The sequence below is a fragment of the Amphiura filiformis genome, chromosome 19 (genome assembly GCF_039555335.1).
Source record: "Amphiura filiformis chromosome 19, Afil_fr2py, whole genome shotgun sequence".
Lineage (NCBI taxonomy): Eukaryota > Metazoa > Echinodermata > Ophiuroidea > Amphilepidida > Amphiuridae > Amphiura > Amphiura filiformis.
Window position 1 is genome coordinate 39,326,733 of NC_092646.1, and position 26,036 is coordinate 39,352,768.

The following is a 26,036-nucleotide window of genomic DNA, read 5'->3' on the forward strand; positions in this document are numbered from 1 at the left end:
CGGGAGCTCAAAGTTTGACGGGATCTTTGCAGCAAATATCACAATTACACATGAGGCAGCTTTTTATCTTCCCACTAATTCCACATAAAAATCATGGCTCCCGCTTACATTTTGTATCTAATTACACTTAAAGAGGGGAAGTGGAATGTTTTATGATTTCACATCATATTTTTAGTGATTGACAAGAAAGTGTTGTACAGTAACTATTGCTTTGGAAATTAATAGCTGCCATATATACCATTACCAACATGTTATTTTAATACATTTGCGGTTATTTGCACATGAATGTCATAGCTTCCGCATGCATTTTGTATCTGATTACACTTATTGAGGGTTAGTGGTATGTTTTATGGTTTCACATCATATTTTTAGTGATTGTGCAATCACAAATGTTGTACAATAACTATTGCTTTAGAAATTCATAGCTGCCATATATACCAACATGTTATTTTAATACATTTGCGGTTAATTCCATGCAATTTACCTGTTTAAGGTTTACAAGTCTAGTACAAAGGCACGCCGATGTTCATTACAAAGCTTCTTTGAGAACATAAACATGTCTTCATCATAATAAAATGAGATACATGTACATGTAGATTGTCATTGTTTTAAATGAAAATCCAGTGTTTAAAATTAACCATGTCCTACAAAATCAAGTCACCAGTTTCATTAAAGTTGCAATTTGCCCTTTCGCAGATTTGGCTTCATTTTTCTGTCTTGTTCCACAACTTCAAAGATGTTTTGTTTGTTCCTCAGATTGGGCTGCTGATAAGAAGTCCGAGCTGAGCTTGACACCATGCTCTGCAGCATCATTTACCAGATGTGAATTTTAGTATTTCTGCAAGCCCTGTCAAAGCCATGAAGCACCATTTGTGGTACGGTATCTCACTGAAGACTACTAGCAGTCAAACCAGATGAGGAAATGATCATACCAAGTAATCGTTATGGCACAGGTTTAAAAAAAATGTGTTTCCAAATAGCTTCACTGAAGCAACAACACTAGCTGACTTGGCGGGCTTGGACTCATGGTTCACCAATCACCATGCACATGCTGCAGCTTGACCATGGATTTCTTGCAGACAATGTTGACACTTTGCCTAAATTCCCAGCTTTCCAGACCATGGTAGTCAATATTTGTGCCATCAATGTGGTGAATGATGCTGCAAGGCGGGGTTTTCAAGCTCAGCTCGGACTTCTTATCAGCAGCCAAATCTGCGGAAGATTATCAAAACGTCTTACAAGTTGTGGAACAAGACAGAAGAAAGAAGCCAAATCTGTGAAAGCGCAAACTGCAACTTGTTAATAGCAGCTATTAATTTCTTAAGCAATAGTTATTGTACAAATAACATTTGTCAATCACTATAATGTGATGTGAAACCATAAAACATACCACTTTCCCTCTTTAAGTGTAATCAGATACAAAATACATGCGGGACTCTGAGCCATAATTTTTATGTGCAAATAACCGCAATTGTACAGTATTAAAATAACATGTTGGTATATGGCAGCTATCAATTTCTAAAGCAATAGTTATTGTACTACACTTGTCAATCACTGAAAATATGATGTGAAACCATAAAACATACCACTTCCCCTCTTTAAGTGTAATTAGATACAAAATGCAAGCGGGAGCCATAATTTTTATGTGCAAATAATGGGAAGATAAAAAGCTGCCTCATGTGCAATTGTGATATTTGCTGCAAAGATCCCGTCAAACTTTGAGCTCCCGGTGGACCCAGAAGACGACATCCAATTGAATTTAAATTTGGTGGAGATTAATATTTTAGCAAGTGGCACACTTTGACCAAGTTAGAAGACAATCGGTTGACATAGGGGGCGTTTGATGCACCCTAATGCATGCATTCTTTTGTCGAGAGTGACATGGTCTTTCAATTCGTGCCGAGTGTCCTTGGCAGACTTGACTATGCTCATTTATCTTTTGGTCATTATATGACTATCATTTGAGGACTGAGTTCTTACGATACATCTTTCGAGGTGCAGTTTCGGACAATAGCTTGGGATTATTGGGGCAGAGGTTATCTATTGAATCCTTTCATGACCACTGAAGCATAGTCAAGTCTGCAAGGACACTCGGCACGAATTGAAAGACCATGTCACTCTCGACAAAAGAATGCATGCATGTCAATTAATAAAGGTCATACGACACCAATTTGGTGTTTGTTATGCTCCTCGAAATATGTACCTATATAAGGTCTATGTCTGGACCCGGGGATGGTCCGGGACTTGACATCATGTGACCCGCGATTTGACTGAAATTTAAGTGAAAATAAGTCCCGGGGGGAGCCGGGTGTTAGCCGGGACTAGTATAAGAATTGACGTCGGCCGAAACCCCAGGAAATTGGGCTGGGACTTTACCCGGGCGAGAGCCGGGATTATGTCGTAACTTACCCGGGGTTTTCCAACCAGTAAAATGACCCGTGAACATGGCCATGGTTTACTAGTAAGGATGCCCGCATTTATGGGCCGGGGAATCCCATCACTTGGCCGTACTTGAGCCATGGATGTATAATAATAATCCACCGAGTCGCCACATTAATGTTAATACTGTTCATTATAATCCATCCAAAAACAAAATCTTGGCTGTTGTTTCCAAATTTTGCAGTAGACCATGTATCTGCTATTTAAGGTGGCTCTAAAGTTTATAGCATGTTTAACCAGAGCACACTGGCTTCATATGCATTAAAATTGAATTGAAATTGTGCAAACGATCGAGAGCCTGCTATATGCTTTATTTATGCCGAATGTATTGGTTTTTATTTTTTTACGTTAGTTTTAAGTTTTATCCACCCGCGAGATTTTTTAATCACAAAGTAACAAAAGCTCACAATTCAATAATTTTAACACACAACTTTTGATCAATCATTCAACATATTTTGTATGAGAGGCAAACCTTAGTTCGGGCCTTAGTTAACACATTTGCTAGTCAGCCAAATTCGCCTAGACCGGGGCCCAAACACAATACATATATTACATAGAAATTGAAAACTTTTTCAAGAACAGCTAGGTCAAGGAAACCTACATAAATATGTTGTCTATACTTCACTTGACCCAAATATATGGTTTTTTATGTGTAACTTAACTACTCATTAAGTTAAGATGTACCGGTATTGCTTCAATGTCGACAACTTGCCGATGTTGGATCTTGAAATTTGATGATTGTAGACTAGTCCGAGGTGCTCTGACGATAACACTCCGATCGCCAGGCAATCTACGTTTATAAGTAGGCCAGTGGGCAGGGTCTTAGCTAGCCACCCGTCTGGCCGTCATTTTAGACGGCCAGTATGCTCCTGGGACGGGTAAAAGTAATGCCTTTGACAGATGCTATATTATAAATTGTATGTTTTGGGAAGCTAATTGACCTTTTTAGTAGACCCAATTTGTAGAACAAGGCCATATCAATACATATTTGAACTCTTTGAACCCCCAATGGGCTATAGATGTCTGGTAAATGTTTTAAAGGTCAAATTAGGACAGGCAATTTTATTCAAATGACGGGCAACCCTCAATTTCTAGCTAAGACCCTGCCAGTGGGACAACGAAACCGCTACGTGAACGAGCTAATTGTAGACAATGAAAATTCTACTCAGCAACATCCCTGTTTTATCCATAAACTTATCAGCCTCTATCTTTTTTGTTGACAGGCAGGTGTGTTTACATCTAGCTCATCAGTACAAGTTGAGAGAATGCAGAAGTTGAGAGAATCTTTACAAGGCATCAACGTGATTTGACACCCAAGAGGTATGTATTATTATTACAGTAGTATGTAAATATTAAAGCCATGATACCGTAAAATGTGCTTACTATCGAGCATTTTTAAAACATGCAAACATGAAGGAAGAGTCATATCCACAAAAGTGTAAAGGGTTTTGAGCAAATCATCGATACACAGTTATATACGAACAAGTAAACCTGCAAATGTATGTCTCAACCCCATTAGCTCAGTTGGAATTTGGTACAATTTCATGTTTTCAAAAGCGCTTGATAGTAAGGACATATGCTAACTACATGTATCGAGTTTTTACGGTGTGTGATTTGCTCCCTCTGGACCACACCAATGCCCTCAATTTTTCTTGAATTTCTATTTTTTGCATTATGATTGTAAGGCGACAAAAATAAAATAAAGATGTTCTACGGGCCAGACCGACCCAAAATTTGCGTTTTTTTTGTTTGTTTTTTAAAGCTTAAAATCAGCTGTTTTGGGCCAAATGTATTAATTTTGGCTGAAAATGCTTAGAAAATAATATGTTTGCAAAAAATGTTCAGATTTTTTCCAGGGTTTTCCATGTTGTGATATTGCAGCAAAATTGATTGCCATATCGCTCATTTTGCAATAAATTAAAGACTCAAACAAATTGAAGTATATACAGTAAGCCAAAAAAATTAAGGTACCAGTTGTGTTCACCTCCTGTATAATCCTAAACAAAGACAGGTATGTCATAATTGGAACCAGTAGCCAATATCTGCATCTTTTAGCTCGCATTGAAGACCTCATTCGTTGAAATTGTTCAAGAAATAAAGACACAGCTATCCCAAAACCCAAGGAAGATACCAATTTAAAAGTTGCAGTTTGCTGCAGTGCATTCCCTATTGATTTGTACAGAAAGCGTTCGTGAACAAGAGAACCAGCGCTGGGCTTCCATCGATTAGCACGTTAAAACTAGCGTTGTGCTTTCATTGATTAGAATACAATAGTGCAACTTTTGATTTTGTTTCTTCATTAGGTTTTTAGATCACCATTTCTTTAATTCTCAACCAATTTCAACAAATAAGGTCTTAAATCAGAGTTAAAGATTACAGGTATTGACTGCTTGCTTTAATTTTGACACATTTGTCTTTATTTAGGATGTACAGGGGTGAACATAACTGGTACCTAAATTTTTTGGCTTACTGTATTTAAAATCCATGTCCGCAGCCTGATTTACGTGCAATTTTTGATAAAAACTATGGATTCATCCATGTGGAAGGAATTAAGTACCTCGCAAGTGATCCATTATCTTTTAGAAATAAAACATTTCAATGTATTTTACAATTCATATGTAATTAAGTTCTACCACAACTTAATTAATTTTATCAAAATTTAACTGTAATCGGTAATGCACATGTGCAAATCTTATCGTCATTTTGTGCAAATCTTGCTAAGGAGCACTACTCTCTTCCATGCATGTTCACGACATGCATACACAATGTATGTAGTTGCATGCATACTGTGTTGGACCAAGGGCCCAAGGCTCATTATTGTGCAGTATAAGCGTCTTTGGGATGGTAAAATTTATCAAATAGCGATATGATAAAAATATTGAATGGTAATCAACCAACTAGAATTTATGTCTGAGTGATGTAAGTTACGGTAACTTATTATCCATGTGGCATTATTAGAATTTTGAAATACACTATATGTCAGAAGTTTTTGTTGGTTCCTGTACAGTGCATATCACATAATTACCGTATTTCGTCAAATAGTCGCCCCCCTTCAAATAAACGCCCCCACCACTTTTTTCAACCAAGATGTTTCAAAAATGCCGATATTTCCATGCTATCTTGTGTAGTAAGCTTACCAAGTTGCACACATGGTCGATAATAGCGTCACTTTTTGACGAGAATCTGGATTGGAAACCCGGAAGTGAACCAGAAGTCAGTGTTTCTAGTTCATAGTTCGTCATTTTAGCGTGAGTTTTAAGTTTACCTAATGATTTTAACAGGAATTATCGTTCTAAAATTGACCTTGAATAAACGCCCCCGTTTGGAAAATGTAACCCCCCCGGGGCGTTTATTTGACGAAATACGGTGCATCTGAGGGTCTAGAATGTTGTTGTGACAGAAATAGCCGTAGAAGTCTAGAAGGCTGTGGAATATCAGAGTATGAACCTCTAATCATGTGACGCAGTACCACTTTGAATTCTGGATGTTTACAAGCGTAAATAGCGAAGTTGATGGCACAGTTGCCTAGCGTTATCACGCGAGTGTAAAACAACACATGGTGAATGTTTGGGATGAATATGAGAGCGAAATATGGTAGAAAACAGAGTAAGAAGGAACACACAACCAGGAAAAGATTCTTTGTGATTCTGATCTGGTCTCGACTTATTTTGTCCTGGTGGTACACTGATGATGAAGATCTGTTTAAATCCATTTGTGAGTTCATACAAATAGTAGTGGTCTCCATTTGAGAGCTGATTGTCTCTAAAGAACTTCTTGCTTTGTGATACCTTGAAGACAGCATCATTTGCTTCTTTTTATGAAAATGTTTCTTCAAGTAGATGAAAATCCAGGTGTAGGTTGCGACGATTACGAATAACGGTATGGGGAAACCAATAATAATGATTACCAGAGAAAGTGTGACATCATTTTCAGGTGTGTCAATGGCAGCACATGCGAGGTCTCCTGGATCATAACCAAATTTACCCAATCCGCTGTACTGAGATGTAAGGAGACCACCCATTGGTATCAACCACGGAATAGCGATGCAAATGGCAAGCTTCCACGATGTGAATATCTTCGGGTAGAGTTGTGGCTTCGTGATCAGTACGAGTCGGTTTACTCCGATTGCACCCAAGGTGTATAGACTTGTCCCTGTACAAGCATAGATCATGAAACCAGTTAGCTCACAAAGCCAGTAAGCTTGGGGTAAGGGCCAACGGTTCTTTCCAAGTATGCCGACGATGTAGAAGATCAAAAAGAAAGATGTTGTGAGATCAGCTATGCTTAGACTGGTAACAAATGCATTGGTAGATGTTTGTAGTTTGCGTGAAAATGAGACTGCCAATATGATCAAGGAGTTGCCAATGATACCAATGATGGCTATCAAGGCAATGAGGACTGCAGTTAGAATTTGCTCCCAGTAAGACACATGTAGACTGTATGCACTGTTGGAGCTGCTACTTGGTATCGGAGCAGTATCAGCACTTGAGAGATTCATTATTTTGGAGTACCGGTACAAAATATATGTGGATGTGAATAAGTATGAAGTACAAGTGTGCTTGCTATAAAACCAATATTCAATAAAGCACACTCACTCTGAATACAACATGTACATAATAATGATTAATGAGGCATTCAAGAAGTTTCGGTTCCTTTTAACGCTTGACTACACATCTCAACTATAATTATTGCATTTACTATGCAATGGAAAGTCCCTTGTTTTTACCACATGTAGGTTGCCACACAGGGTCAGAAAGAATGTAATCACAACTTAAATAGGTTTAGCAGAATACCAAACTTCTGAACATGGACTGGTAAAGTGGTTAGCAAAGTGTAAAAATTGTACGTATTTATATATAAGAACATGCTGTAATTACAATTTGACAAATGGGAAAAATACAAATTATCCAAACACCAAAGTTAGCATTGGATGTGGCCTTCACACTGTTGCTGAGAAAGGTGCAGAAAATTTTCAAAACCGTGAACCATTGAAATGTTGGTTTAATACCAGAAGATAGAAGATATATAAACAACAAATGAAAGAGGAACCTGTGGACTACTTAAAGACCCATTCAGTGATCCCAGCGCAAGTGTAAAAAAAATTAAATTGTTTATAAATTGCTTAAAAGTGAAGGATAAGTCATTCAAATTGTTATTTGGTGTTTTTGAAAGGACAAAATTTGGCAAAAAACAAAGAAAACAGTAGTACTGACGAAGTTGAAGCCCCATTCAAATACATGTAGCTAATTTAGATACTGTCAGTATCTAAATTACAGATTTTTGGCACATCTATGACAATGACGAAGGTACCAAAATCTAAATTTTGATGATTTTTCCGATCATCCGGATGAGCAAATCACTGAATGGGCCTTGAATTGGTGTTGTCATATTGTCAAATTATAATCAATCTCCTGTGAAGTGTAAAAGTGACAATAATATGCTGCACAGTGACGCAATACAAATATACTTTACGGTGGGTGCACACAGAACAACTGAAAATTATCCCTACCATGACAAACCAAAAGGTATTGTACTTACTGAGTACATGTACATTGCATACTATTTCAAAGGTGAGATACAAGTATGCCAATGAACTAAAGGAAATAGTTTTCAAACCATGCTTTGTTAGAGTTAAACAGTAAAAAATTAATTTTTGTTTTTAATACTGGATGTGCATGTCAATGAATACCCAATTTACTTCCCTGTGAATTCACATTTATAAAAGTGTGCACCAGTCACATGTTACGTTAAATGCAACTAGCTTATTAAGGGGCTGTTCAATAATTATGAACCCCCCCCGGGTAAAATTTCCAAACGGCCTGCCAAAATAGCTTGCCCCCTGGCCTGCCAAAAATTGCATGCCCCCCTCCTCAGCCTGCCAAGAAATCTTTGCCCCCCCCCCCCTTTCACTGTTGTACAGAACTATCTCATATTGGAAAATGGATCTCATTTTGAAAATCATCTCAAATTGGATAGAATTGAGATGCAATTTGAGAATGAATTTGAGTACCAATATGAGATCCATAATCCCCCAATTGGTGCTTAATACATTGGTGCTACAAATGTTTGTCATCTCATGGTCAAAGAAATTGGATGGGGATCACCAAAATTGTATTTTGACAGAGCATGGCCTAATTTGCTCCAATTTAAGTAGCCTTGGGAATTTAGTGCTTACAGATCATGTTTGTCTGCCAAGAAGACAAGGTCAATACCAGTACATGTATGTGTTATTATCTTGGTGTAGATTATTCATCCAGTAGTTCCAAAACATTATTTTGTAAATTAAATCGAATACTGAACTAAAATTTGCAACTCACTTTGCTACGTTGCGTCCGAAAGCACCAGACTTCATCCGGCATCTGATTGATGGTGTTGTGAGGACGTCAGATGTTGTGACGTCAGACGAGGAGGAATGTCTCGTAACGCCGGGTCCATGCGTGTGACAATTGGAACCGAAGTCCCCCTTTTCTGTTAATGGCGGGCTCCTCCACCCTCTCCCATATGGATTCTCTAACTCCTTTCTCGAACCACCTTAACTCTTTATCGAGGATAATGGCTTACTCAGGGTTGAAGAAGTGTTCTTGTTACAGTGGTAAACAGTGGAGTTTTGGGTTTCCTTGGAGCTTGGGCACCTATGTTGGTTCAAGCGCATTCGTAGAGATTGTTTTGTCTCGCCTACATAGGAGTCTCCACAGTCCGGGGCAGCACAGGTAATGCCATAAACTAGATTGCACTGTTTATCTCTGGTGGGTTTGTCCTTGACATGTACGAGCTTCCCCCGTAGGCTGTTAGTAGGGTTGAAGCATGTAGTGATGCCCACGGGCTTGAAGGAAAAGTCTTTCAGAAAGCCCAGCGATGTATGGGATGGTTACCTGTGTGCGATTGTCATAGTTTGCCTCTCCTGTGGTAGATTTAGCAGAGTCTTTGGTTTTGTTTGCTTTAAACGCCCAACCGGGGTATCCACAATTTAATCCAAGGGCTTTCTGCAGGTGATCTTTTTCCTCCGGAATGTCCTCCGGAAAGTGTCACAACCGAGACAAAACAATCTCTACGAGCGCGCTTGAACCAACACAGGCGCCCAAGCTCCAGCGAATAGAATACTAGTTGGTTGTTAAAATACTAGTGGTAGTGGTTAGAATACTAGTGGTAGTGGTCAGAATACTAGTGCTAGTATTACAACACAAGATAATATTTACTTTTAAGTTGTTCAAATACTGGTATTAATCTTCTAATTTAGATATTGGTATTCAGAAAGACTTGCTATGACCATGTTGAATTATGTGGTAGCTGGTATTCAAACCACTAATGTTCTATGAATATATTCTGAATACTTAAAAATAATACAACAGGAAGACATTCAAGTTTGGTAAGGGAAGAGTTTCTTCAATGTAACTATTGCAACAAGAGTTTCTCAGATGGAAGTCACAAGACTATAATATATGAAAGAATTCATACCAAAGAGAAGTTGAGAACCCATATCAATACAAGTATTGTGAGAAGAGTTGCTCATGCAAAAGAAACAAAATATATACATAAAAGGACTCATACCAATGAAAAACCTTACCAATGCCAGTATTGTCACAAGATATTCAACTGTCCATGAAAGGATTCATACCAAACATTGCAACAAGAGATTTTCATGGGCAAATAGCAAAAGGATTCATACCAAAGAGAAACCTCTATCTAATTATTTGCCACCCCAGTTTGAAGTCGATCGTGCCGCACTTGTGCGAGGCAGCATGGTGTTCAAGGGGATGTGCCTTCCTGAGAATTTGGAAAGATTTTGAAAATAAAAGGCCTTGATGAAATCATTTGTGATCATTTCCACAATATTATTGTTATAATTGCTTGAAACAAAAAATCCGCAGGTGTCCAGGTGTCCCTGCCTGGATTTGCCACTGACTCTATCATTATATAGTTAACTAGTCATGCCTCGAACACATCGTTACTCTTAAATGAGATACAGGTCTTTGGACTTTGCAGAAAGAATTTTGGGATTTGGATACAATAGAATTTGAATTTCCAATGTTGTAATTTTCAGTTAATTTGGAAATATTTTTTTCTAATTTCATTTTCAGAATAAACATTTTTCAGATTTGTGAAAACATTTCTGACATGGCGAATGTAAGATGTATCAGACCTTTGATGTGCAGGTACTGTCAGAAAGTCTTCAGTGACTGCAACTACTATATTAGTCATCTGCGAAGACATGGAAATAAAGTGCACACCTATTGGTACAGATGTTACTATCAAGTTCGTCTGAAGCATATGATGACAGTGAATTATTGTACCCCTCATTTTAAATTTGGTCTAGAGAGTTTAACACTAGCACCTGCTATCGGGGAACATAAATGCCAATATTGCAACAAGATTTTCATTTGGCCAAGTAAAAGGATTCGGCACGAAAGGATTCATACTAGAGAGAAACCATATCGTTGTAAATATTGCGACAAGAGTTTCACACAGGCAGGTCAAAGGACTGTACATGAAAGGATTCATACCAAAGAGACACCTTATCAATGTAAATATTGTTACAAGGGTTTCTCAGAGGCAGGTCGCAAGACTATACATGAAAGGATTCATACCAACGAAAAACCATACCAGTGTAAACACTGCAATAAAAGTTTCTCAGATGCAAGTAACAAGACAGTACATGAAAGGATTCACACCAAAGAGAAACCTTATCAATGTAAACATTGCAATAAGAGTTTTTCACATGTATGTAGCCTGACAATACATGAAAGAATTCATACCAAAGAGAAACCATATCAATGTAAACACTGCAATAAGTGTTTCTCAAATGCAAGTAACAAGACAGCACATGAAAGGATCCATACCAAAGAGAAACCATTCCAATGTAAATATTGCATCAAGAGCTTCTCATCTGCAGCTTATATAACTACTCATGAAAGGATTCATACCAAAGAGAAACCATATCAATGTAAACACTGCAATAAGTGTTTCTCAAATGCAAGTAACAAGACAGCACATGAAAGGATCCATACCAAAGAGAAACCATTCCAATGTAAATATTGCATCAAGAGCTTCTCATCTGCAGCTTATGTAACTACGCATGAAATGATTCATACCAAAGAGAAACCATATCAATGTAAACACTGCAATAAGTGTTTCTCAGATGCAAGTAACAAGACAGTACATGAAAGGATCCATACCAAATAGAAACCATTCCAATGTAAATATTGCATCAAGAGCTCATCTGCAGCCTATATAACTACACATGAAAGGATTCATACCAAAGAGAAGCCATACCAATGCCCACATTGCAACATGGATTTCTCAGATGCAAATTCTATGAGAAGACATACCAAAGAGAAAGCTTATGAATGTAAACATTGCAACTTACTTTTTCACATGCATGTAGCCTGACAATACATGAAAGAATGCATACCAATGAGAAACCAATGTAAACATTACAATAAGAGTTTCTCATCTGCAGCTTATGTGACTACACATAACGCATGAAAGGATTCATACCAAAGATACCAGTGCCCAAATTGCAACAAGAGTTTATCAGATGCATTTAATTTTATGAGAACACATCAACAGATTCATACCAAAGAAAAACCTTTATCAACGTATAAGCACTGCTAAAGCATTTTCCACCCTGATGTGGCAGTGACGTCAGTACGCATTTCATTGGGTGCAGCTACAAATCGCTAGTATTCACTCAAAGCGCTGTCATACGCACACAAACACAAACGCTTATGCTGCATAGATACACACTCAAAACAGCTGCCTCAATGCTTTGACGTCACCGCCACATCAGGATGGAAAATGCTTTACAAGAGGGAGGTTCTCATCTGCAGGACCCAGGGATGAAGGTGAAAGAATTTAAATGCCAAAGAGAAACCATCATGCGCGTACGCAGGAATTTTTCAAGGGGGGTGTGATGACAAAAAAGCACAAAAATAAAGAAATGGCAGCGTAGAGCGTCATCCCGTTGCGCTTTGCGCCACGAGGGGTGTCTGAGGGGATGTGCCCCCTGAGAATGAAGAAACTTTTGGAAAATGAAGACCTAATTGAAGCGATTTGGTCGACAATTTGGGCACTATTTGTGTGTAAAATTTTAGTTTGAAAAAGCGGAAAATTGGTGAAATAACGGTCCATGAAGCCTTTTGGGAACAAAAGTTTTCCCTGCTGCAGAAGTTGGAAAAAAATTGCAAAATGAAGGTCCGATTGAAGCCATTTAGTGCATAATTTTTATAAATAATATCAAGATTGCAACAAGATTTTCTTACATACATGTATTATTCCATGATAAGACATAACAAGAACTGTCTTTAAGAAAGATAAAGTTATAGATGAAGATCATATTTTAATAATTGAATAAATTAATAATAAAACAAAATAATCCGATCTATTTATTTATTTAACTGGTCAAATAGGGTACATTATTCCATACTATGCATGTATAAATTATGCTTGTAAAATACCTCCTAAAAACTTTGTCATCAGCTTTTTCCCCTTGAAAAGACTAAATTGATATTGAATACATTTAAAATAAGCTTTTCATTAATTTTTATTTTTATTCACAAATCAATACAGGATATGATAATGACATCCTCCATGGTCCATATGAAGGTTTTAATTTAATATGTACACAAACCTTAATATTAATATGTACGCAAACCTTCAACATGACCTTTCTCCCACCCATGAGACAATATTTTGTTTTGGGAACAACAAAATTTTGTGTACTAAGGACTTTAAGGATTACGAAGAAATACATCATCTGGTATGTGGTATTTTTAACATATTTCTCTATGTTACCCCCTATTTTCTACACACCCTGTATAATGACCTTGAAATTGGAAAATTTAGATTTGCTACCGCATAAGCTTTCAGAAAATGTATAATTTCCCCACACTCCCATGTTTATTTTTATGGCTATACATTTTAGCTGTTTAAAGCGAACATCATCATGGGCTACACAAAAATGCCTGATCGCAATTGAGGCCTATAATTGCCCTTGACATATTTTACTGTGCTACCTAGGCAACGAAAGCAATCCTATCCTTATCAAAATAACAAACAATTTGACACCTCATTTGGCAAAATCGAAATCGGAGCACCAAAAACGTGACATTTGACCTTTTTTGTTGTAACTCAAGAACGGTACTTCCTAGATAGGTCAAACTATGCCTTTTCTGAATCTTTGTGACTAGAGGAATGCATTGGAATAGTGTTTAACACAAGTTGAGCAACTTTGAAATTTGACCCTGTGTGAAGCTTCTCCGGTTCAATTGCTTTTGTGTAGCCCATGATGTCAACTATCTCTGGTAGCAGTGCAGCTTTGCCCCCCACCCCCTACCCCCTGCAACTGGTACCAAACACCCCATCTGAGGGGGTCAGACTCACATGTTATAGCATATTAAAGTATTTTTACTACATTGCTTATTTTTTAATTGTTCTGACAAATTGACAAGTAAGTCATAATATTCCTATAAGTTGATTTGGGTTGGAAAACAGTATTGAAATGCATGAAGTTATTTTCAACTAAGTATGTTTTGCTAAATGATATAAATTTTTGTTAAAAGATGGCTTCATGAAAATCATATTTAGTTTAAATATTTTTTTGAGATCTGTTTTCCTGAAAAGTAAATTGAAAACAATACAAAAATGGATGAGTTTGACCCCAAAACTCATAAATATTTTTTTTATTTGTGTCATGTACTTTTTACTTTTCATTTTTCCAAGTGTGTATAGTCCCACGTTCGAGTATAGTCCCACCCCCATTTTTCGAAAAATTCCAGAAATTGTAAAAAAGGTTTTTTTTTCCGGTTTTGGAGTGTCCCTGGACCTACAATCAAGTGCAAATTTCCCTGGGACACTTGTTCATATTGCGCACCCTCTGTTCAATAAAACCTGTCATAAGAAGTTCACCATATGATATTTTACTTGTATAGTTTCCAACTATTTCGAATCCCCTCCCTCCCCCACCCAACCAATGTTGGAGCAAACATATAGCACATTTCAAAAAGAATGTGTTTGGTATACAACATTGAAACAGGGGAGCGGGGCCCGGGGGAGCGGGGACGGTCATTGAACGATGGAGGTGTCCCAGCAAATTTGCACTTGATTGTAGACCCAAATGCTAGGATCATTCATGGTTGACCTAAAAAAAAAATTGTTTTTAATATGAAACTTGTTTTCATGTCATACTCTATTAATGATATCAAAATGCATTGAATTTGAATGATTGAATGGTAATTGATTTAGTCAAAGTAAAACGAGACAAAAAAAGTAAACATACTTGTAGTCAATAAAAATTCCTTTAAAAAAGGAATGGGCGCCCAACTGTTTGGATACTTTTTTTTCTCTTTAAAACAATAATGTAATATTAGCATAGAAAGAAGTCCATTAATTTTGTATTTTAAACAAAGAATATCGCACAACATTTTATCCCCGAACATATCAGAAAACAATAATAAAATAAAATCCAAGCAAATTGTGGTTTTATTTCTAAGCTGGGCATACTTTAAAGCAAAACAGTTATGAAGTAAATCTAGCAAGACCGAAATTAGACGCTCTTTGCAAAGTCAAGCCAAACAAGAGAAATGTGTCTGATTGGGGAAGGTGTTCTGACAATCCAAATATAAACTTAGTCCACCTCAAATGACCTGTAACAATTTGTGATTGACATTACTTAATTCACCTCGGATGACTTTGATCTGACATTCAACTTTTCGTTCTTACACCAATCATATCCATAACAATTTAACTCTTACAACTTCCTGTCAACTCTCTAATTTAAAACTCTAAATTTCTGTCTGTTTGCCTTTTCTGTCTACAGTTTGTTACAATTATTATGATAAGCAAACATTGCTGGGTAGATAACAGGATTTAGTTATTTACTTAATCCAATCATGGAGGTAGTATAGCTACAACCTTGGCGAAAAATGTTGCCACACCTGAGCGTTAATTGGCCAACATCCTTCCCCGCCAGTCCCCTATTGCAATGTTGATTTGGACAAAATCGTCATCATTTCTACATTACAGTCTCCCAACATTGGAAAATGGGGGGTGGGGGGGGGGAAGGGGCAAGTGTAATCTGAATGTGCATTTGCAACTATTATACAAAATAGTACGGAACTATCCCATATTTAGCTTCGATTGCGTGCTTTTAACACCAGAACGTGCTGGTGTGGCCCTGGTGTGGCAACGAATTTCCGCCAGAGTTGTAGTAGGCTTACTACCTCCATGATCCAATCATGGCAATAACGTCAATTTTGGTCTTCAGTGTTTTAAAATACAACAATGTAGAACATGTATAATTAATATGCCGTGTTGTTTGCATACAGTTTTCCGCCCAATTGTGCCACCATATTGCAACTTTGGCAATAAACGCTATATAGATTCTATGGTAATTAGCAAACAAAAGCCATCAGTAGAGTCCTTGTTAATTGAGCTTATCACTATGGACCACAATAGTCTCATCCCAATGGCATAGTCCAATAACCTCAATTACATAATCATAGTGCAAAATTTGACCTCAAGTTGCAGAGTATGAGTTTGTGTACCCAAATTTTCAAAGGATGAAAGTAGGCCTACAAATGTATTAGGGCTTAAGAACTGTTCCCATGATAGATGAGCATGTTGTGGATCCTAGTGTATGGTCAAATGCGGGGTCAAATGTCACCGTCTATCGGGTTTCTAAGGCACACGGTAAACTGGTTGAACCCATACAAAGGTCAGGATTTATTTGGTGTTTTTATAAATCCTAATTTTGTATTTTAAACAAAGAATATACGCTCACCATTTTATCCTGTGCATATCAGAAAACAATAATAAAATAAAATCCAAGCAAATTGTGGTTTTATTTCTGAGCTGGGCATAATTTTAGCAAAACAATTGCGAAGTCAATCTAGCAAGAGTGAAATTAGAAGCTTTTCACAAAGAATCACAAAGTCATGCCTATATTTTGGCGCCTCCGTAGAGGGCGCCAAAAAAGAATATTAATTTTGTATTTGTGACACGATCTGGTCCATGATGGGGGCCAAAGGCGGCAAATTTGAAACTGAGATAAAGGTAAAAATATGGAGTTAAAAAACAATAAAATACATAAGAAAATAGACATCAAAAAAACTTCATAACTTTAGAACCAAGTATGCCAGACCTTTGGTGTTTTCAGTAAATGATAGCCTATTGTATGTATAATGAAATAATTGCAGTAACTCAATTTTTAAAAATGCCTCCTTTGGCCCCCATGGACCAGATCGTGTCACATTTATGCAAAACCTATTATTAGGTCGAAAAATATCTGTATGCAGAAATAATTGAATATCTGAGTAGAAGAAGGGCCATCAACACTTTTTTTTTGAGATATTAACAAAAAAACACAATATTTGGAAAAGTTTTAAGTGACATACTGTTTTCATCTTGAGGGACCTTTAGTACTGGTACATGAACATACATTATAACATACATGTGAAATAATATATGTTGCAATGGCAATGGTATAGGTCTTTTAAAATATGATAAACTCATTTTTATAAAATGGAGTTGGGCCCTTCTTCCACTCAGGTATTCAATTGCAAAATGAGTTGATAAATTGGCTACATTACTGGCTTTATTATTATTTTATGAATTTATATACTTCCTTGAATATTCTAACAAGGAGATAATTTGAATGAACAACACACGCTTTCAACAGCTGTACGGGATCATCTATACACTCATCTTGTATATTTCTGAATTATATTGATTGCTAAGACTATAATACTTCTGCAAAGTTATTGTGCTGACAAATGTACCGATTCTTTTAAGTAGAGTTTAATCTCAAATATTATAGGTCTTAAAAACTTTATTTGTGAAAGGATTTTCATCGTTAACAAAACAAAATGTATGTATAATATATTAATTCATTGATAGCATTTTCCTTAGTTTTCATCCATAAATAATCACGTAGTATTATCTGTTTACAAAATAAGCTTTTAGTATGTTCAGATTCAATTACCCATGCACACAATTCAGTTTTCAGTAGCTATCAGTACTAGCTGGTATGCCTAGACTATAAAAAATTGTGATCTTATCTTACTAATATTTACATTGTTGTAGTCAAAAACAGATACTTTGCGTTTGTAGTCTTGAACCGGCCCAGACTCCATGCAGCCCAATTGCAAACATACAAAACAGAAACCGGCTCTAACGGAGACTACATACACTAGATAACTTTCTTATAATAAAATCCATTTCTGAGTAATACGAAGAAACTCAGATACCAGGGATGGATGTATGTGCTATAACTGACTATATATTTAGGAAACTTTGGCCACTTGGAATTTCATTGCCATGTGGTTAATACGGGAAAAAACAATTGGACAAGTATTAATTCAAAAGAAAATATTATATTTTCGTCCAAATTTAAATCAATTTGAATATGTTGGGTGTCAACCTGCATTGAAAATGAGCCATTGGACAGACTCCTGGGACCAGACTTTGTTGATACAGCAAATTTCATCCATGAACAAAAAACTTATCCAGCACATCTGCCTACTCTGCAAGTAGAATAAACCTCATATCTTTTTCTGAAAAACAGACACATCTTGAACGTAATCACAACAAAGTCATGCAAAATGAAGCAAAGCTTATTGCCAACTTGGTCAAATGTATACTCGTAGCAATATCGTGTATCATATCACCCAGTTTTGGATTGTGGCTTCGAAATATTGCAATTAAACATTTGTTCTTTCAAATGTTAGACGCAAAACCCCAAATCTAGTACAACATTATATTTGTAAAGATATAGCAAACTTTCCATGGTAGAGATTGTACAAATTACACTTAAATTAAGTGTAACTTCAGGGTTAAACTGCTATGGGAGAAAAAATTGGGTGATTATTTTATACAAATTAATAATAAGTTTAATTACCATTGTTATTTCAGTAATTTTGAAATCTTTTTTTTTCTAATTTCAGAATAACTATATTTCAGATTTGTGAAAATAGAAAAACATCTTTTCTGCCATGAAGCATGCAAGACATATCAGACCTTTCATGTGCAGGTACTGTCAGAAATTCTTCAGTGACTGCAATTACTATCTTAGTCATCTGCGAAGACATGGAAATAAAGTGCACACCTATCGGTACAAATCTGACTATCAAGTTTGTCTCCAGCATGTGAAAACAGTAAATTATTGTACCCCTCATTTTAAATTTGGTTTAGAGGGTTTAACACCAGCACCTGCTATCGGGGCACATAAATGCCAATATTGCAACAAGAATTTCATCTGGCCAAGTAAAAGGATTCGGCACGAAAGGATTCATACTGGAGAGAAACCATATCATTGTAAATATTGCGATAAGAGTTTCTCACGGACAGGGGACAGGACTGTACATGAAAGGATCCATACCAAAGAGAAACCTTATCAATGTAAATATTGTGACAAGAATTTCTCACGGGCAGGTCACAAGACTTCCCATGAAAGGATTCATACCAAAGGCAAAGTGATGCCATATCACTGTAAACATTGCAACATAGGTTTCTTGCATGCAAATAGCAAGATTATACATGAAAGGATTCATACCAAAGAGAAACCGTATCAATGTAAATATTGCAACAAGAGTTTCACCCAGCCAGGTAACAGGACTGTACATGAAAGGATTCATACCAAAGAGAAACTTTACCAATGTAAATATTGCAACAAGAGCTTTTCACAGGCAGGTCACAAGTTTAGACATGAAAGGATTCATACAAAAGAGACACCATATCAATGTGAACACTGCGGTAAGAGTTTCTCAGATAGAAGTAACAAAACTGCACATGAAAGGAGTCATACCAAAGAGAAACCATATCAGTGCCCAGATTGCAACAAAAGCTTTTCAGATGCAAGTGGTATGAGAAAACGTTGCAAGTGCTGTGAGAACAAGATTACATATGACAGGATTCATACAAAAGGTAAAGATTTCATGTCACTGTAAACATTGCAACAAAATTTTCTTGCATGAAAGGATTCACACCAAAGAGAAACCATATCAATGTATTAAAACACTGTGGTAAAAGTTTCTCAGATGCAAGTAACAAGACAGTACGTACATGAAAGGATTCATACCAAAGAGAAACCATATCAGAGCCCAGATTGCAACAAGAGCTTTTCAGATGCAAGTGGTATGAGAAAACATTGCAAGTGTTGTGAGAACAAGATTACACATGAAAGGATTCATACAAAAGGTAAAGAGATGTCATGTCACTGCAAACATTGCAACAAAAGTTTCTTGCATGCAAATAGCAAGACTATACATGAAAGGATTCTTACCAAAGAGAAACTATATCAATATAAACACTGTGGTAAAAGTTTCTCACATGCAAGTAACAAGACAGTACATGAAAGGATTCATACCAAAGAGAAGCCATACCAGTGATTTTTTATTTATTTAACCCCTGCCCAATTTTGTGCCTATTTTTTGCATTTTCCCCAAAAATTATAGTGCATTGGTGACAGGTAAGATATGTATATTATAGGGGCAAGGACTACAACTACTGCACTAGAAATTTTATTTCAACACAGACAACAGTTGTGGAGTTACAGTCAAAAATGAGGGAAAACCAATATTTGATCAATAAATCAATAACTACTTGCCTTTAGTTGCTGAATTTTCAATGCAGTAGTTGTAGTCCTTGCCCCTATAATATAACTTGCTTGTCACCAATGCGCTATAATTTTTGAGAAAAATGCAAAACCATAGATGTTTACCCCTTAGATTGATTTTTTTTTTTCATGAATGCACAATTGACATGGCTTTTTCCTTTTTTTAGTGCCTGCCGGCTGCTGCCGCACAGTTCTATTTTTACAGCATTTTTTAAGCACAAAAAGGGAGGCACGTACCAGCCACATATATGCCCCTGTCTGCATCCGCAACTGCCTCTATTAATTTATAGTGATGATTTTATCCTTTGAACACATCATTACACGTTTTTCTTTAAAAGAGATGCAGGGGATTGTAGAAAGAAGGATTTTGGATGTATGCAATTGTTTTCCATTGCAATTACAGTAACTTGAAAATACTATTTTTCTAATTTCAGAATAAACCCTTTTCGGATTTGTGAAAACATCATTTCTGGCATGGAGTATGCAAGTCATATCAGACCTTTCAAGTGCAGGTACTGTAAGAAATTCTTCAGTGACAACAATAATACTCATCTGCGAAGATATGGAAATAAAGTGCACACCTATTGGTATAGACCTTACTATCAAGTTCATCTAAAGCCTGTGAAAACAATGAAATATTTTACCCATCTGTTTAGATTTGGTTTTGAGAGTTTAACACAAGCACCTGCCATCGGAGAACTGAAGTGCCAATATTGTAACAAGAATTTCACCTATGTCGATATTTCATCGATGTCATAGGATTCGGCATGAGTGGATTCATACCAAACAGAAACAATATCAATGTAAATATTGTGACAAGAGTTTCTCACAGGTAGGTCACAGGTCTGTACATGAAAAGATTCATACCAAAGAGAAACCTTAATGTAAATACTGTGAAAAGAGTTTCACACAGGCAATTGGCAAAATTAAACATGAAAGGATTCACACCAAAGAGAAACCATTCCAATGTAAATATTGTGACAAGGGTTTCGCACAAGCAAGTCAAAGGACTGTACATGAACGGATCCATACCAAAGAGAAACCATATCAATGTAAATATTGCAGCATGGCATTTACTGCTTCAAGTAACAAAACTAGACATGAAATGATCCACGCCGGACTCGCCTAAAGAGAAACCTTACCAATGTAAGCATTGCAATAAGAGTTTCTCAAGACCAAGTACCAAGACAGTACATGAAAGGATTCATACCAAAGAGAAACCTTACCAATGTAAGCATTGCAAGAAGACATTTTGTACTTCAAGTTCCAGGACTGTACATGAAAGGGTTCATACCAAAGAGAAACCTTTCCAATGTAAGCATTGCAAGAACACGTTTTCTACTTCAGGTGCCAAGACTGTACATGAAAGGATTCATACCAAAAGTTTCGGACAGGCAAGTGATAGAACTAGACATGAATGGATTCATAGTAAAGAGAAACCATATCAATGTAAATATTGTGACAAGGGTTTCTCACAGGTAGGTCAAAGGACTATACATGAAAGGATCCATACCAAAGAGAAACCATATCAATGTAAGCATTGCAGTAGGACGTTTTCTTCTGACAAAACTAGACATGAAATGACTCACACCAAAGACAATAAGAATTTCTCAGATACAAGTAACAAGGATTCATACCAAAGAGAAACTTTACCAATATAAGGGGCTGTGCAACAATTATGAGCCAGGGGGGTCCAAACTGCCTACTTAAAATCGCTTGCACCCTCTCGGCCCGCCAAAAATTGTGTGTCCCCCTGGCCTGCCAATAAATATTTGCCCCCAATAAATGTTTGCCCCCTTCCACATGACAAATTTTGGGATCTCAAGTTGCAAACCTTAATGGCCTAGTTATATATTGCGAGCAGGACAATTTGCATATTAAGTGTATCTGTGCTGTTTTCCTAAGTCCTTTTTAGAGTGTTTTATTTAAAAGGTGCCATTATATATGAATGTTTGCCAAAAATTGCTTGCCAAAATTTGCTTGCCCCCCCCCCCCTTTGGCTGGCCAAAAATTTCTTTTCCCCAAATTTTAACCTGCCCCTGGGTTCATAATTATTGCACCGCCCCTAAGTATTGCAAGATATTTTCTTGAAGTGCTAAGACCGTACATGAAAGGATCCACACCAAAGAGAAACCTTACCAGTGTGAATAGTGTACAACGGGGGTGGGGGAGTAACATAACTACATATGAAAGGATTCATTCTCAGAGACACCTTATCAGTGTAGGCATTGCAATAAAACTGGTTTCCCAGGACTCTATTTAAATATCTCAAACTACCGTAGTATGATCAATTTAAGATCATCTGTAGACGGAGTTTGTTTATATGGCAGTTTAGTAAAGGAGACCAGGTTGTGCAATTAGAGTTAAAAGTAAAATTGGCCTCAATATGATATGATATGGAATATTTTGGTTCATAGATTAAAAACAAAAGATATTCACATGCCTTCTATTATTCAGAACAAATATTGTAATATTTGTTTACCAACTTCATTTGTGGCTACTTTGTGTAAAAATGATAAAAATGTCAAAAAAACAACAACGCAAAATATCTAGCTCAGCCCATGTCACTTCTCACAATTGACAGCCGGGTTAAAAATTTAGAGGAGACCCTAACGATTAATTCTAAACCAGCTGTCACCTTTGTCTAAAACTGTTGCACGGAACCCTGTTAGGGGTGTAAATTAATGTTTATTTGTCTATCCGTGTAAATGGATCACAATCCGGTCGGTTAACCGTGTAAACGTATGTTAAAATTGGTTTTGGAGTGTCCCTGTACCTACTCTCTATTCCAGAAAAATACAGCACTAATTTTTTGGAATTAAAAAAATATTATCTTGTTTTACCAAATAAAACAGCTAAATCCTAATCCTTTACTTAGTTCTAACTGGCAATAAAAGTCAAATTGTAATATTTGGACAATTTGAGGAAATGGACCAAAATGACCAATTTTGCACGTTTTCATAGTATTCTAAGAATTGGCACAAGTCTTAGAATAAGAGTGATCTCAAAATTTAAATGTTTTATGTTATTTTTGGTTATATTGGTTATGGAAACCTTAATGTAAATACTGTGAAAAGAGTTTCACACAGGCAATTGGCAAAATTAAACATGAAAGGATTCACACCAAAGAGAAACCATTCCAATGTAAATATTGTGACAAGGGTTTCGCACAAGCAAGTCAAAGGACTGTACATGAACGGATCCATACCAAAGAGAAACCATATCAATGTAAATATTGCAGCATGGCATTTACTGCTTCAAGTAACAAAACTAGACATGAAATGATCCACGCCAGACTCGCCAAAGAGAAACCTTACCAATGTAAGCATTGCAATAAGAGTTTCTCAAGACCAAGTACCAAGACAGTACATGAAAGGATTCATACCAAAGAGAAACCTTACCAATGTAAGCATTGCAAGAAGACATTTTGTACTTCAAGTTCCAGGACTGTACATGAAAGGGTTCATACCAAAGAGAAACCTTTCCAATGTAAGCATTGCAAGAACACGTTTTCTACTTCAGGTGCCAAGACTGTACATGAAAGGATTCATACCAAAAGTTTCGGACAGGCAAGTGATAGAACTAGACATGAATGGATTCATAGTAAAGAGAAACCATATCAATGTAAATATTGTGACAAGGGTTTCTCACAGGTAGGTCAAAGGACTATACATGAAAGGATCCATACCAAAGAGAAACCATATCAATGTAAGCATTGCAGTAGGACGTTTTCTTCTGACAAAACTAGACATGAAATGACTCACACCAAAGACAATAAGAATTTCTCAGATACAAGTAACAAGGATTCATACCAAAGAGAAACTTTACCAATATAAGGGGCTGTGCAACAATTATGAGCCAGGGGGGTCCAAACTGCCTACTTAAAATCGCTTGCACCCTCTCGGCCCGCCAAAAATTGTGTGTCCCCCTGGCCTGCCAATAAATATTTGCCCCCAATAAATGTTTGCCCCCTTCCACATGACAAATTTTGGGATCTCAAGTTGCAAACCTTAATGGCCTAGTTATATATTGCGAGCAGGACAATTTGCATATTAAGTGTATCTGTGCTGTTTTCCTAAGTCCTTTTTAGAGTGTTTTATTTAAAAGGTGCCATTATATATGAATGTTTGCCAAAAATTGCTTGCCAAAATTTGCTTGCCCCCCCTTTGGCTGGCCAAAATTTCTTTTCCCCAAATTTTAACCTGCCCCTGGGTTCATAATTATTGCACCGCCCCTAAGTATTGCAAGATATTTTCTTGAAGTGCTAAGACCGTACATGAAAGGATCCACACCAAAGAGAAACCTTACCAGTGTGAATAGTGTACAACGGGGGTGGGGAGTAACATAACTACATATGAAAGGATTCATTCTCAGAGACACCTTATCAGTGTAGGCATTGCAATAAAACTGGTTTCCCAGGACTCTATTTAAATATCTCAAACTACCAGAGTATGATCAATTTAAGATCATCTGTAGACGGAGTTTGTTTATATGGCAGTTTAGTAAGGAGACCAGGTTGTGCAATTAGAGTTAAAAGTAAAAATTGGCCTCAATATGATATGATATGGAATATTTTGGTTCATAGATTAAAAACAAAAGATATTCACATGCCTTCTATTATTCAGAACAAATATTGTAATATTTGTTTACCAACTTCATTTGTGGCTACTTTGTGTAAAAATGATAAAAATGTCAAAAAAACAACAACGCAAAATATCTAGCTCAGCCCATGTCACTTCTCACAATTGACAGCCGGGTTAAAAATTTAGAGGAGACCCTAACGATTAATTCTAAACCAGCTGTCACCTTTGTCTAAAAACTGTTGCACGGAACCCTGTTAGGTGTAAATTAATGTTTATTTGTCTATCCGTGTAAATGGATCACAATCCGGTCGGTTAACCGTGTAAACGTATGTTAAAATTGGTTTTGGAGTGTCCCTGTACCTACTCTCTATTCCAGAAAAATACAGCACTAATTTTTGGAATTAAAAAATATTATCTTGTTTTACCAAATAAAACAGCTAAATCCTAATCCTTTACTTAGTTCTAACTGGCAATAAAAGTCAAATTGTAATATTTGGACAATTTGAGGGGAAATGGACCAAAAATGACCAATTTTGCACGTTTTCATAGTATTCTAAGACTTGGCACAAGTCTTAGAATAAGAGTGATCTCAAAATTTAAATGTTTTATGTTATTTTTGGTTATATTGGTTATGGAAAATATTATAAAAATGCATTTTCTAAAACTTAGAATGCATAATTTGAAATAAATCTTTCGTACAAGTCTTTGGGCGTGATTGTCACAGCATACGAAAAACGCTGTAAAAACGCATGTTTTTGTCCCTTATTTCCAAAAATTGACCAAACATTAAAATTTAACTCTTATTGCCAGTTAGAACTAAATAAAGGATTAGGATTTAGCTGCGTTTCATTTGGCAAAACAGGATAATATACTCCTTAAATGATTTCAAAATGCATTTAATTGTCTACGCTATAGAATAGAGTAAGACAGAATCATTCCGTTTCATCCTTCCGTCTGTGTGAAATCTTGTGTTTGTAGTCACTATCAATCTTGTGTTATGTTTGTAGTCACTATTAAACAGGATTAAAATGTAATGAAGTTGGTATCATTGTGTGACGTTTTTGTTTCTTCAACATTAAAATTACACCGGAAGTAACTCCTTAATGACTTTTGACCTCAAAGCTGTGCATGATTTACAGACACTGGGTAATAACAAATGTATGCAAGTGGCGTTACTTTCCTACGTTATTTGTGCGGTGGGAGAAGAAGCATTTTGGGTTGAAATCACGTTTTTGACCCCTACGTGATCGTTGACCCCACGAATTTCAGATTCAGATTCAGATTAAATTTATTTCAAATTCGTGGCCCGTAGGCCAAATTACATGAAATATTACATTTGCATTGTTTACATTAAAAGACATCAAAACACATATAAAATATACATAAAAACACCATAAAATTACTCA

General features: G+C 36.5%; 1 protein-coding gene across 1 annotated transcript; it reads left to right on the plus strand.

The window, feature by feature from the left end:
- The first annotated feature begins 3,659 nt into the window (after positions 1 to 3,659).
- Positions 3,660 to 12,157, plus strand: LOC140141280 (uncharacterized). The gene is made up of 2 exons (XM_072163092.1): positions 3,660 to 3,759; positions 10,518 to 12,157. The coding sequence occupies exon 2, from the start codon at positions 10,555 to 10,557 to the stop codon at positions 11,617 to 11,619; it is 1,065 nt and encodes a 354-aa protein (XP_072019193.1). The 5' UTR covers positions 3,660 to 3,759; positions 10,518 to 10,554; the 3' UTR covers positions 11,620 to 12,157.
- Positions 12,158 to 26,036: the final 13,879 nt, after the last annotated feature.